The sequence below is a fragment of the Rhea americana genome, unplaced genomic scaffold (assembly GCF_003343005.1).
Source record: "Rhea americana isolate MKP2758 unplaced genomic scaffold, rheAme1 scaffold_109, whole genome shotgun sequence".
NCBI lineage: Eukaryota > Metazoa > Chordata > Aves > Rheiformes > Rheidae > Rhea > Rhea americana.
Genome location: NW_028185139.1, coordinates 245,892 through 259,912, shown reverse-complemented (window position 1 = coordinate 259,912; position 14,021 = coordinate 245,892). Strand labels below are relative to the sequence as shown.

The 14,021-nt window shown below is 48.8% G+C and overlaps 2 protein-coding genes across 2 annotated transcripts in view; one reads left to right on the top strand and one right to left on the bottom strand.

Moving 5' to 3' along the window:
- The first annotated feature begins 258 nt into the window (after positions 1-258).
- On the top strand, positions 259-3,927 carry MAL (mal, T cell differentiation protein (MAL blood group)). The gene is made up of 4 exons (XM_085311307.1): positions 259-345; positions 3,123-3,290; positions 3,475-3,603; positions 3,853-3,927. The coding sequence occupies exons 1-4, from the start codon at positions 259-261 to the stop codon at positions 3,925-3,927; spliced, it is 459 nt and encodes a 152-aa protein (XP_085167433.1).
- A 6,845-nt stretch (positions 3,928-10,772) lies between these two features.
- Positions 10,773-14,021, bottom strand: part of MRPS5 (mitochondrial ribosomal protein S5) — a 59,544-nt gene continuing 56,295 nt past the window's right edge. The window contains exons 10-11 of the mRNA XM_085311262.1: positions 13,141-13,277; positions 10,773-11,338 (exon numbers count right to left, since the gene is read on the bottom strand). Of these exons, the coding sequence (XP_085167388.1) occupies positions 11,114-11,338; positions 13,141-13,277 (362 nt within the window). The 3' untranslated portion in view covers positions 10,773-11,113. The remainder of the gene's footprint in view (positions 11,339-13,140; positions 13,278-14,021) is intronic.

The following is a 14,021-nucleotide window of genomic DNA, read 5'->3' as shown; positions in this document are numbered from 1 at the left end:
ACCAGCCCCCCCCAGCCGGGGCCGCAGCCGGGGCCGTCGGCACCTGCCCCCTCCGGCGGAGGCTGCAATGGCCACAGAGAAACTCTCGGTCGGTCACAGGGCTCGGCCACACCTGTGACGTTTGCAGCCACCTTCACCTGCCGGCGGGGAGGGAAGGAGGGAGGGAAGAAGGGAGGGAGGGAAGGAGGCAGGTTGCGTTTGGCAGTCACCTACAGCGGCCACCAGACCAGCTGGCAGGCACCGCGGGAAAGGCTCGCCATGTCCTCGGCCACCTCCGGCGCCTCTCTGCCCAGCGGCCTGGCCGTCCTGACCACCTTCCCCGATGTGCTCTTCATCCCCGAAATCGTGAGTGCACGCTTGCCGCCGGGGAGGCCGCTCGCGGGGCGCCCGGCACACGGCGTGATGCCAGGGAGCTGCGCGGGCTGGGGGAGGCCCAGCTGCCCGGCTTGCCCCGCAAGGGAGACCGCCTGCCCTGAGCSTCCCCTCGGTCTGCTCCGCGGGCGAACTTAACAGGGAAGGGGATTTAGCAGCCGATCTGGGCACGTGGGCATGGGGGGCACAGCCAAGGCTGGCCGAGCTCCTTGCTGCTTCTTCCCACCTTGTAGCCTCGTGGAGCCGGAGAAGATCATAACCTTAAAGGGTCTGGCAAGGCTTATGCAAAGCAATTAGCTGCAGGCGCTGGGGGAAAGATGTAAAGTTTCCACTAGAGCCCTTTTCCTCTGTGCTTCCCCCTCCAAACCTGCTCATCCCATGTTTCAAGGAGCTTTTGTCAAATCCCAATGCTTTCATCCAGCATCAAGGGTCCTCAAGCTGAGGGTCTGAGGAGGGGGGCTTGTGTTATTTCACGCTGAAAACATCAACTTTACCATCAAGTCCTTCCCTGCCCCCCACCCAGCCCATTTCCCCGGGATCAACACCATTTATTTCCATTTCCGAGCGACAGCCGGCAARCGAAGAGGAACTAGGCTAAAGCAGGCGTCCCTAAGGCCTAGAGAAAGACTTTGCTCCCAAATGTGCTCCAGGGGTTTGGTCTCTTCCCCCAGGCCCTGGGAGCAAGGTACAGACTYGCTGCGCCGCAGGAAGGAGGGTGCAAATTGCCAGCAGTAATCTCGGGCTCGGCAGGCCCCAGCGACGTTGCGGTTTGAGCACAGGGCCCCAGAGGCTGAGGACATCTGCTTGGCCCCCCTGCCGCCAACTGCCTTCGCCCCGGTCCCAGGCTGCCGCCTGCTCTGGCCAAGCAGCTTAAAAAGAGGAGAAATAACCCACAAACTATCCTCTGGTTTGGGGACGGCTTGGAAATCAGTGTCCTAAAGGCTCAGGCACYGCGGGGGAAGGAGGAATGCTGAAAAGATGTGTTTCGGTGCTTTATCTCCATCTCGGGAAGTTTATGACTAGGTTGTGCTGCTGTCTTCTCCACACTGTGTACAAAGGAGGAGGATCCCCTGAATCACAGCATTCATAAAGTGTTTCTCAGCCTTCAGGGGAATCCAAGGTTGCGTGTAGTGGATTAATAGGGAAACCGGGGGGAGGGAGGAGTGAGAGAATACATTTCAAGCATTTGGATATTTGCTAAAATGCCAGAAGGGTCTGCCCACAGCTCAGATGATTGCCACACCTAGTTGTGTTGATTAAGCATTGCCAGGTTTAATTCTTGTCATCTACGTTATTCGAAGAGCTTTCYGCACAGCTGGATTAAATTTAGCAGCTAGGCCTATATGGAAAAGCTGAAAAAGGATAAAATCAAATTTCTTTGGATTGTAAAAGCGACACACCATTTAAAAGACAAGATTTTGTCAGACTGCATTGCCCATCTCGCCATAGACTGTTGCAGAAGAAGCCTCCTGACCCTTTGCTGGTTTTCAGGAGTCTGCTGAACAGCAGCACCACAAAACCTAGGTCACTAATGAAATCATGTTTGCCTGACTAAGTAACCACATCATGCAGCAAAGAGAAATGGGAAGTGGCAGGAAACAAGTGGTGCTTCTCCCCCTGACCTCAGAGCTCACCCTGATTTTGCTGGATTTTAATGGAGCAATTGTGTGCTTCCCCCAGTACCTGGAGCTGCAATGCAGTCATGTGCTCTCCACACAGGAGTCATCACAGGGGCTGAGTTTGTATTCAGGTGTTGGTGTTTGGTTGTGACGGGACATGCCAATGCAGCAGCACTTTGGAAGATCCTTTCTTCCAGGGATTTGCAAGGTCTTGACCACGTCCTTGATCTAACTTGCACAAGCAATAAGCTGTCTCCTCCTACAAATCTAGGAAGACATGAATAACATGACATTTTCTGAATGTCATGAAACAGAAGCGAAACCTCTTTCCCACTTGCAAAATGCCCCTAAGRAAATGGAAGTGCCATGGTTTGTAGGAGTCAGCACCTGGAGAGTGGTGAATGCTRGCCTCAGGGTTTGCTGACAATCTGAGCGATCTCAGTGTCAGTGGGGCTCACTTGCCTCTGGGAGATTTACCTGTGAAACTGAGAGGGTCTCAATGGTGGCACCACTCTCCGTGCTGTGCTCTGCTCCTCTCCTGAGGAGATCCTTGTTGTGGGCTGCCAGAAGTTTCCACGTGTTCAAAAAAATGGGTTGATTTGTTGCAGAAGCAAGCGACGGAGTGAATTTCAGTGTGAAGACACTGCTCGCTGCTCTGAAGCCCCGTGGGGCTGGCTGTCCTGCTCTTGCCCTCTTGTGTAGGGGCCTGTTGGTGGAGAAAGGACAGGGTAGATACARCTATTTTTGTGTTCCCTGCCCTGCTAGACAACCCATAGCAAATTCCCAAGGCTGGCTGAGGATGGGAGTCTACTACTGCCTGACCAGCAGCTGGGAGCTCGCACAGCCCCTGTGCAGCCTGCGGCAGAAGACCCCAACAGCCTGAGCAGYGATGCAAACCCTCCTTCCCAGGCAGTGCTCCCAGGGGCACTCAGAGTTAGGTGCTGTAACCCTATTTCCTCCCAACTTCAGCAGTAAAACTGGCTGCATTATTTCTCTTCAAGCTATTCTCCCTGCTTTTAGGATGACATTTGCACAAGCTCTTCATTAACTCACGGTCTGCGCTGTTTGCGTGGGCAGGCTGGGTTTGATACGGCTTCTTTCGGTCATGCTTTGTCCCGCTTTGGTTTGCAGATCTTCGGGGGCCTTGTCTGGATCCTGGTGGCTTCCACAAAGGTTGCGTTTCAGATGCCGCAAGGCTGGGTGATGTTTGTCTCTGTGTTCTGTTTTGTCATCTCCACCACCCTCCTGTGCCTCTACTTCTGCGGGGCGCATGGTGGCAGCTGCTCCTGGGTCACCTTGGTAAGTAGGGGCGAAAAACCTTGGTGCCTGTCCCCTCCCTGGTATCACTGGTAGAAAACCATCCCTTTTGCTCCTGCCATGCTTTGACTTGTGGCCTGGGGCTTGAGGAGCAGATTGCTTTTCATTTCCCCCTCAACAGCGCGCTCCCTCCTGGGCAATGACCGTGGCAATCCTTKTTTCTTAGGACGTCATCTACCAGGGGACAGCTGCTCTCTTCTACCTCAGTGCTGCTGTGCTGCAAGCCTATGTCACCTACCTTAGTTCAATTTCCAGCTTGCAATACATCACCTACCAGGAGAACATCGCTGCGGTGGTGAGTGCCTGGCTAGCAGGGGGTGGTGCTGAAGGCAAGCGGGTGACCATGAGGCGGCCTCAAGGGCAAATCTTTAACTATGCCATCTGTCCAGGGAGCCGAGAAACCTGTTCCAATCCTACTTTGCATGAATGTCTCCCAACGGGCAAAAGTCAATACTAATATAACGTGTTACGAGGTGGTTGCTCAATCCCGTGAAACATGCCCTTTAATAAAAAGTTAACTGGCTGATGTATTTTTCCATTGTAGGTATTTGCATTCTTAGCTACCCTGATGTATGTGATCCACAAGGTATACTCGCTTCTGCGATGGAAGTCATCCTGAGTCTCCCCTTGCAAACACGCCGTGTGGTCACMCACAAACATGAGTTGTTCAACAACTGCAGTTTCTGGGCTGGGGCTGGGTTTTGTTTTGCAGTGAATAGGCTATAAACAAGAATCTTGGTATATGTGACCATGGCAATGAAGAAAGAGCCTGCCAGAGAAGTCTATATCCTGGCACGATCCATTCCCCTTCAGTCTCTTCCGGGTTGGGTATGGTGTGTTGTTCATAAGCCAGACCCAAACAGGAAAAAAAAAAAAATCCAGCTTTAAACAGAATAGTATCATTGGATTCAAAGTGCCAAAATCTTCCTGACCCTCTCTTGTGCCTTTAAGGTTGCCCTTCCTATCAGATGAAGCCTGAACAACCAGTGCTCAGGAGCATGAATATGAAACCTGGCCATTTTAAGTGAAAATCAGCCATATAAGCCTGTTTCCCTCTCTGAATCAGACAAGCCAAAAGAATATTTCGTGCAGTTTCCAGAAGTGGCATCTCTGACTTGTGATGAGAAATGGGGCGATATATAACATGCCTCCAGGGAGATGCAGTTTCCTGCAGCCCCTGGTAGGTATTGCTGAATTACGAGGCACAGCCGTAACTCCAGGAGTTACYGCTGCCATTAATCACCCTGTGCAATACAATCAAGAAGGTGCACTGTAGAGACTGCAGGAGAATTATATGGATAATTTGAATAATGCCTCTAGGAAGCAGAGACAACTCTCATCTTTGGTGCATGGCTGCTCTCAAACTCTCTGTCACTAATAAAAATGTAATTTTGCACATGGGTGAGAGTCATTGCTGCTGATTCCCTTTGCAGTGCACAGGTGCCAGCCCTGCAGGGCCTCAGGAGGGCTACTCTGTAGCAAGGCAGCACCAAAGSAGGAGGCGCAGACCTGGGCAAGGGGCTTTTACAGCGAGAGGCAGTCCGTGGGGTGCTGCAGCCAGGGCCGAAAGGCAATGGAGTTCATCTCAGTGATGACGTCCATCTGCATGCCTCAATTACTCCACAGTGTTAACACGAACGAGTGAATTTAAATGGGGGTTAGGCCCAAGAAGGGGTGTTTTCACATGTTAACTAATATTCAGTGGTTCCATATTAGCTCTCCCAGCTTGCAGGGCAAAAATCACTTCCGTTTTGAGTCTGAAGTTCCTGGACAATAACAAGAGCTGGAGAGTGGGAAAGAAATAAAGGTGGATGAGAAACACATCTGTTGTTTCAGATCCTGGGGGGATTTTTGAGCTGTGGTCATGGGTTTGGGTTGCTGCTTTTTGATTGTAATATGGGGCAAATATTTCTTCCTCATTTTTCCATATTAAAAACCAGCCYGACCTGTTTTGCTTGCATTGGTGTGACAAAAAGCAAGCCGATCTCAACAGCAGTGGAAAAGAACCCCCTTCTCAGAGCGCAGCGGGAACTTGGAGCCGCTTTGACAAAGACACTTGGCTCTGAAGGTTTAACCTGCTCCTGTTGGAACTGGTCTCAGCATTGCATCATCACGGGGTGGGGGAAATTTTAACCCGCAGGTTTGCCCTGCTGCTATTAACGCCCCAGAATTTAGCATTAAAACACAAAGACGCTTTTCTTGGTTGGGGCTATTTACAAAAAGAGGTATTTGCGGTCCCGCCCTGGGATGCGGTACTCATGGCTCTCTTCTCCCKCGCCCAGCGCTGCCCTCTAGCCTTGAGCTCCTCGCCTTCCTCCCCTTCTCATTCTGCCTTGCTTTGCCCTCTGCTTCCTCCTTCCCTGTCACATGCTAGTTCACACCAGTCCATGCCAGTTTGCCTGCCTGTCCCTTCTCCTCTGTCCCCAACTCAGGCACCTCCCTCCCCGCATTAGCATGTGCCTGCTAGAATCCAGCCCTGGAAAAAACCAGCAGGGCTCTGCTGGTGCGGAAGAAGAGAAAAAGCAAACGCAGCAAGCACTCTGAGGTCCCTGCCGCCCATCCTGCCCAGCCCTGCAGCCCCTGCCTGCCCCAATGCCCCAGCAGCAAGGCAGCCTGAGGCAGGCGCTGCCTGGGAAACAGTGCAACTCGATGCTGCAGAAATGAAAGATGCTGCCTGGAGACTCCCCTAGGACCCCTAAGCATCTTCCTACCCCACGTGTCCTGGGTCTGGTGCCCACAGAGAGCCCCAAGTATGGCACTGCYCTGAGAACCTGCTGGGAGCACCCCRGAAACGTTGGGTCAGACTAACACAGTGTGCTCAGATGGGCTGCGGCTATTACGTTTTACCCCAGGAGGTGAAAACAGGCTTAGTTTTTCTCCTCCAGAGGTACTTGTCTGGGATGGTGCAAACATCGCTGGAGGGAATGATTATTCCCATAATGGCACGGGCAGCTTTTCGAGTGCTTTTGGTGGCAATCTCCACCTCTACTTCCCCACGGTTACCCTGGCTGGTCCATGAGYCACGACTGGCAGCAGCTTTGAAGGAGCAAAGCGRGGAGTCCAAATCTGRTATTTTCCTCTTCTTTCTCTGCCATTTGTCTTTGCTTTTCTCTATCTRTCCTTCATCCAGGGGCCTGAAACATGGGCAAAACCACAGGGAGGGCTATGGTTGAAATTCCCTGCAACAAACCTGATGTGTAACGTGGGGAATGGATTTGGATACTGATCCCCTGCCACGAGAGGTGGTCATGCGCTGCAGGGCCCTGCCTGCTCTGTATGCTGCCCCCAAGCCTCCCTCATGATGCACCGTGCGACCACAAGCCCCAGCAATGCCCTGAGCACCCATCTGAGAGACCCTCCACAGGCAGTGGGGTCAATCCTGCACCATGTAGCGCACACTGGCATTTCTTTCTGKCTGTCCTCAGGGCAGTTATCTCAAGCAGGCTGTCCAAAACTCCACGGAGAACACTGCAGGATCAAACTGCTCATTCCTCATTTGTTTAAAGCAATTACCCTGACCTAAGATAACAGTAGGCACAGAAAAACATCTTTTTCTTGTGGCTATTCCCCCAAATCAGTCACTTTTTAGCCAAAGTTTGCCTCTTTTACAAGCCGTGTGGCTGGGAGCACTCGGTGGAGGAGTACAATGAGAAATATGAGCAGCGAAGCACGCAGCAGTTTTGCAGAAATGACTGATAGGCAGCTGTGAGCATCCAGCAAGGCARGGCTGGACCGGCAGAGCTGCTGGACACCTGCAAGACACGCAGCAGTGTGCAGACCTGAACTGCTGTCCACGGGGCAATGCCTCCGCTGATTGAAACCACCGAGCGTGCCACCGACCCAGACAACTGTACATCACCGCACTGCCTAAGACAAGGAAATTGCTATTTAATTGAAATGGAGCGTGGTGAATTACCTTGCCGGGGCAYGCCAAAGGCGTGTGCTGATAACGACATACTGAGGTTTGCCCTTGCCGCGGTCCCTTCCTGTCCTCTTTGCCGCTGCTGAGTTACAATTGCAAACTTGATAGGAAGGCCAGAGAGGCTTGAAGGGAATGAGGTGTTACACCACGGCAGGACAAACCTGGGAGGTGGGCAGGGGCCGTGGGGGCACTTGCTGGGAGCACTCACGCTTGTAAGCAGCTTGCTGTCCGGAGCCGCCAGCAGCCCTTGACTGCGGGGCTGCTCCACCTCAGGCTCTGCATTTGCTTAGGTCTATTCCTGCAGCCACGACCAGCTCTCAGCTGGGAGCGTAACTGCCCTTTCCACCTCCGCTCTTCTCCAGCTTCCTCAGCAGCAGGATGAAGCCTGCTGGCGTCTGCCCCAGAGAGCGGGCAGCTACATGCTACTTAAAAACAAACTAGCCACCCGAAGGCAGGTAAACCCTCAGCTCCTGTGAGACAAACCAACAAGACTGCAAGCATATCGTTCATTAACTATGTCCAAATTGTCCTCGTGGCTGCTCTTGCTTAATTAAAGAATACCTTCTTAACCATAATTTTATCTGCTTCATAAATGCAGGTATATTGGGTACCCAAGTCACCACGTATTGAAAGGCAAGCCATGTGAAACGCCTCTGTGGATGCAATGAGACAGAAGCAAGCACTTCCATCCTCTTCTGAACTGCAGATCTGAAGGCAAGTAGATTGAAGAGAAAATTGTGGCCTGCTCCATGGAAAATGCAGGAGCTTTTGGTGGTGCTCTTTTTGCTGACAGCTGTATCTGCGAGGACTGAGTAACCTGTATGCTGGGTGTAACAACTCTACAAGCACCTACAAGCTTGAACAGATGTTATACTAACAACTACAAGCTTGGGAAAACAAAAAACCCGTGAGACATGGCTTTTTATGAAAACATCACAGCTCCACGTGGGTCTGCGGTAGAGTCTGACTCCTGGCCTGTTTCCTCTGTTCCCCTCAGTCACTCTCCCCACCCACCTGTAGTCCATTCACCTTGCATCTTGACCCTGAGACCACAGACCCCTCCTGCTCCATGGTATCCCTTAGACCAACCGAACTGAACATTGCTTAGGGGACCCCATTTGCCTAGAGGACTGTGATAGAAATCCATTCCTGATTCATGCCAGTGCTCCAACATGAGTTCCTGCCCTGTAGGTCTGAGAAGAGCCCCAAACATCCTCCAGATCACTGAGGGAAGGCAGAGGAGTGCTGGAGCCCTCCTGAAAACAGACACAGGTGCAGCCAGCATGCAAGCCTCGCAGAAGGATGGAAATTTGTGGCTGCTACACTATTTTCTTCAAGCTCTCCAAAGGCAAATGACATTCCACCTACCACTGCTTTCTTACCTTGCAATTCCAAATTTCTACCAGCCAAAGAAGACGGACCTGCAAGGCTTGTGTGGATGCTCTTGGAGGCACCAGCAGTGAAAGCAGAAAGTACTGCATGACTAGGAAGGGTTTGAGGAGATTTATATTTGCAGAGCTCTCCTCACTACAAAGAGGCCGGACCCTCGCTGTGCTGACTGATGGCCAACACATCTTGGGAGCGGAGAAAATGTGGTGCAAGCCCTGAGTTTTGGTTGCATGAGGAATAGCATTCAGATCAGGCTTTCACAACCTGCCCTGCCCTGGGTACTGCTAGCAAAGGACCTGGCCCCCCCCCCCTTTTCTCTAGCCCTTCCCAAGCTCACATACGGGCCTGCCGGTTCCTGTCATCCCACCTTGCTACCCAGATAGGGCAGCTGGAGTGCTGCTGGAGACTCTCATCACCAACCTCCCCAATTTTTGTGCAGCCTTAGCCTGTTATGATCTCCTTGGCACTGTCCCCGTGTATGTTGCCATCCTTACRCCAGGATACGGGCGCTTACCTGTATGTTCAGGGTGAGGAAATACAAGCACAGAGCGCGAGGAGGCAGCAAGACATTTCAGAGTGCGGGGGCGATCACTCATTTGCTACAGACATATAACTTACTCCTGATCCTGAACAGAGAGAATGCTGTCAGGATCTGCCTGCTTGCTGCAACGCGGGGAGGTGGATGACAAGCAGCTGTTCCAGTCGGTCGCTTTGGACAATCTCCGTGACCCAAGGAAGCAGAAGCTGCTTCAGCTCAGTGGCAGAACCTGGTCACTTTGGCTTACTATGTTTCTGCAAAGACAGATGCAAGTTGAAGTGCAACTAAATGATGAAAGATTTGATTGCTTTAGTCCGGGTTTATTCATCCTTTATCCTGAGTTACATCAGCAGTGAGAGGCAAGCTAAACGTGAGCCCGCACTCTTAAGCGGCATATCAAACTGCTGCTCAGAAGAAAGTTTGCAAACTAAACTCTTTCATCGTGACATTTGATAAAGCCAGCAAACAGGAACAAAGCATTCAGCCAATTGCTCAGCAGACATGGCCTCTGAATGGGAATTTTGATCTACAGAGTTGGATAAAATTCAATTAAATTCACTATGCCTCACTACATATGCCACTACTATCTTTAGAAACCTACAGCATTTACATCAATGGAAACTATCGCTCCTAAATGCTTTTAGCATCAAATGCAGATTCCCAGGGTGATCTTGAAACATTTTAAAGTTATTTTTTCCTATACTGACAACATACATGGCAAACATTTTTGGCATACAGAGAAATACCTGACAAGCACTCGCAGACCTTAAAAGCAATGGCTGCTGTGTCCAAACTGTGGCAAAAGCTCAGACAAAAAAGATGGCATTGAAGTAAACTCCTAAATTCTTTTATACCCTGGACTGCTTTAAGACTTTGTCATGAAACACTATGTTGAGTTCCAGCATCTCTTTTGCAATGCCTAAGACAAAAGCTTGCAGGTCCCAAGGAGAGCACCATGTCCCTGAAAGCAGACGCAGACTCTTTTTGTCTTCTGGTGGAACTTGGGTAATGGCTCCCCCAGCCAGTGGGCTGATCTAGCTTCTAGCACCTACCTCTCCATGCTTCAGCTGGAGACCTGCTACRTGAAGGGCTTTAACTCCATCTTCAGTCAGGCTGGTCTGAATCATGTCCTTTCTCTTACTCCTTTGATCCTCTTACAGCTGGCCCTGAGACTCTAACTTGGTACCAAATTGGCAGAGAATGAAGCCAGGTCCTATCCTAGCACATATGCAGAGGAAAGTGCTATAGGAAAGGCTGGACAGCAGGTTTTGGACTGCATTTCCAATGCCTGTCAGAACACTAAAACATCTCACCGGAGTGTGTGAGGTGGTTGCCCTTAGTTATTTGGGCTCTGCTTCAGTTGGGGAACTCCCCCACTTGCATAATTAGTGTTTGCAGACCCCCACATGTTGCTCATCACCACCTTTTCTCCTCTCCCCTATGGCACACACTTTCCCCCTTCTGATTTCACACTCCTCCTGCATTATGAGTGAGCCTGGGGAGGGAGATGGAGAGCACACACACGAACCCCCACCACTACTGCTTGCTCCAAGATCTCCCACACTTAAGGGGACATTGCCATTTTGGAAGAAAAACCAACAAGCCCACACTAATCTCATTCTGAGGATTCTTTATTGCATTGACGACCTTATCTTTTCAGTAGTTTCCCAAGAGCTTGTGAAGGAAATCATGGATCTCATGATTACACAACACCATCTGGAATTGAGTAAACGCATGCCTGAGGTCAATGTCATGTCCGCTGGCTGTACCCCCGACAATGTTCGTAGTTGAAAAATATCCAGGAAAAAAAGCAAATGCTGTTACTGAACTGTAGCGAGGGAGCAGCAGAATGAACGGCATGAGAGCGCTACTGGTGACCTCATCTGAAACGTAAGCCTAGACAAACTGCCCATCCAGCTGCATCTCTGAACAGAAGAGACTGGGGGGCAGAGGTTTTTACCATGCTGTCCGTCTAACATTTGCCCAGGGAGATTTCTTCATTCCCTGAGCTTCTTTCACCTCACTCCACTCCAGCTTGGTGTCTGGAACCTCATCTTCAGGCTCAGGATCTTCACGGATGGCTCCCTCGGGCGATGCCACAATGATAGGCAGCGGGCCCTGCTCCTCCCGAAACTCTACAACATAGAGGCTCTTCTGGTTTGCTAATTGCTGGTGAGTCTTCTGTGGTAGACAGGAGGAGCAGAAACAAGAGAAAACACAATTAGAAAAAGTTTCAGGCTAATAAACATCACAGAAAAGGCTAGTTTGTTTTCCACTTCTGGGTGATCCCTGTTTAAATCATGCCTTGATAACATTAATTTCAGGAGCAATGATGATGCACCATTTTGGTTTACGTGAGGTCAAGCTTTTTTTTYCTAGCCTGTATACCATATAAACAGTAGTTCACTAATAAGCAGTTTCAAAACTGCATAAATTAAAGGACTCATAAGGCACATTCTTGTGGATTTCAAGAGCTAACAGCACAAGCACCAAGAATGCAGGCAGCTAGACTGCTGATCTTCCAGTACTATATCATATATAATGTCACCCTAGAGGAAATTTGCTTCTAGAAGGGTTCTGGCTAGAAAACRTGCAGCCCACTAACAAACGTGTGTGTTGGCATGTTAATATTCTGCAGCACCAAAGTGCAATACCATACCATCATTCTGAGGAGGAGAAACATAGATATCCTGCGCTGTCAAGAACAAACCGAAGGAAAATAAAACAAAGAACCTTYTCACACATATTCCATTGCTGCTGGACAGCGATAGATGGTAGATGCTATCTGCTGAATTCCCATACAGCAAGCTTCCTAGCACTAAACTATACTTGCCGTTGAACTGCTTTATGTCTTCATATGAATTCAAATTTTGCTCTGACAACAGTAAAGTGCTTGTTGCTGCCTTGATAGATCATTTTAGCTACTACAATCATATTAATTCAACATTATTTTCAACTGTACCTCATCCCCATATATAGGTTGCTTTGTTAACCTTCAGATTCTACAGAGTGCTTACTGGGAACAGGAAACTTTTCCTTTTTAGGGCAGCCAAGATGACTGTATCAAGTGTACATCTTTAAGAGCAATGATCTATACAGCAGGCTCTTCTTCCAGTTCTTCTGTGGAAGACTTCTCAGAGACAATGCATCAAAAATACATAYAAGATTTCCTTAAGTCTGAGTATCCTCAGATATCAAAGAGTCTCTGTAAGCATCTCATTGGGCAGGGAGAATCGTAACCACCTCCTACCCTGAGAGTAAACTGAAAAAGCTGGCTAAGGTAGCATGGCAGATTTGACAACTATGGCCTTGCAAGGGGATTCAGCTGTATTTAAATATTGGGAACATAAGTAGCTACATCTTGGCGGTGGCCAATACTCTATGGCCAAAYGAGATAACTAAGAATTTCCAAAGGACTGTCTCATCCTAAGACTGGTATTCAAATTAAATCAGATGAAACACTGCGTACTGGATCTCTCCATTAACTATGGACGGCTAGCTCAGACAGAAAACCTGCATTGTGAGCACTTTATGTTAGAGGAAATGACATCCCCTCCCTGACTTATTTCAGGGATCTTGGTTACGCTAGCAATAGAAGCYACTGCTACGTTCAGTTCTTCAACAATGAAAGCCTGGTATGCAAACAAGCAAGCAGCAGGAACCAAAGCAGGGCCACAGTTTCCTCTGTCCATGCTTTTTAAAACGTCACCAAAAATACCACAAATGAAAGCCCAGAAGCTCAGATCTCCCTTGGAGGCACTTGGCTGAGGAACAAAGAGTTACATACTGCTGCTCCTGACTGGACAACTTTATACAGCTCCTGCGGAGGAGGTGTCGTAGGAGGAAATAGTCACATATGGATTTTGTTTGTTCTTGGAAAACTAAGACTTGAATTTAAATTGTGGTTGACCACAAATTATTATGGTATCAATCATGGTCTGTCCTCTGATCTAACAAACAAGACTGTTGACTGTGCAATTTACCTGTTCTGTTAAGCCCTTAAAGAGAGCTCTGGTGATGTTAATCAAGTTTTTGGAACCAGAAACCTTGGCGTACATGTCTTTAATGCCAATTAGYTTGCAGATGGTGATGATAGCTCGGTGGCAACGAAGACCATACCCTGGAGAAAAAAAAATAAATTCTAAGTGTAAACATACAACTTAGTTAAGAAAAAGATCTAAGACTTCTTAACCATCTTCATTACCTATTATGTTAGAACACATTAATATATCTTAAAAATGATAACATAGCGTAAATGTACCATTTTCCCCATCTTCACAGCCATGCTAACGTAAAAATCATTCTTTCTAAATGAAAGAATCTATTCTTTCTAATACTAAATATTTCCTACTTCATGTATTGCAAAATCAAATAGAAAATGTCATCATCAAAACAAGAAAACAGGAAAGAAAAAATGATATACTACCCAGAACTGTTTCTTAGTAGAGCCACTGGCATCTTTAGAAGAGTCTACTGTTGTTCATAAATTGACAACCCCCTCCCCACCTCCTCAGGTAACACTCAACAAATGTAAGGCAATTTTCTTCTCTCACTTAGCAGACAAGTAAGACTCTAGTGTTTCTCAAAACTAAAAATCAACATAAAAGTGAGGCAACAAGCTTACCTAAGAATATTAAAATGAAACCTTTAAAAGGAGAGAGGATCTAAACATAACTGGATCCTGGTGTTCTGGAATGACCTGCTCATTGGGGTAACAAGACTATCTCTTCTGAACACCACCTTCATAGCTTCAAGACCTGCTTTCTCTGCGATTTCAGCTGACTGACTGAGTGACAGCTTCAGAAACTCCTAATGATGGCAATCTGACTTTAAAGTCCTGGTTTAGATATATCATGGAGAGGTG

Excerpts from the sequence above, each read along its gene's own strand:
- MAL (XM_085311307.1), top strand. The coding sequence starts at position 259 with ATGTCCTCGGCCACCTCCGGCGCCTCTCTGCCCAGCGGCCTGGCCGTC. Across the intron at positions 346-3,122 it reads TGCTCTTCATCCCCGAAATC|ATCTTCGGGGGCCTTGTCTG; the intron begins GTGAGTGCACGC and ends TTTGGTTTGCAG. Across the intron at positions 3,604-3,852 it reads AGGAGAACATCGCTGCGGTG|GTATTTGCATTCTTAGCTAC; the intron begins GTGAGTGCCTGG and ends TTTCCATTGTAG.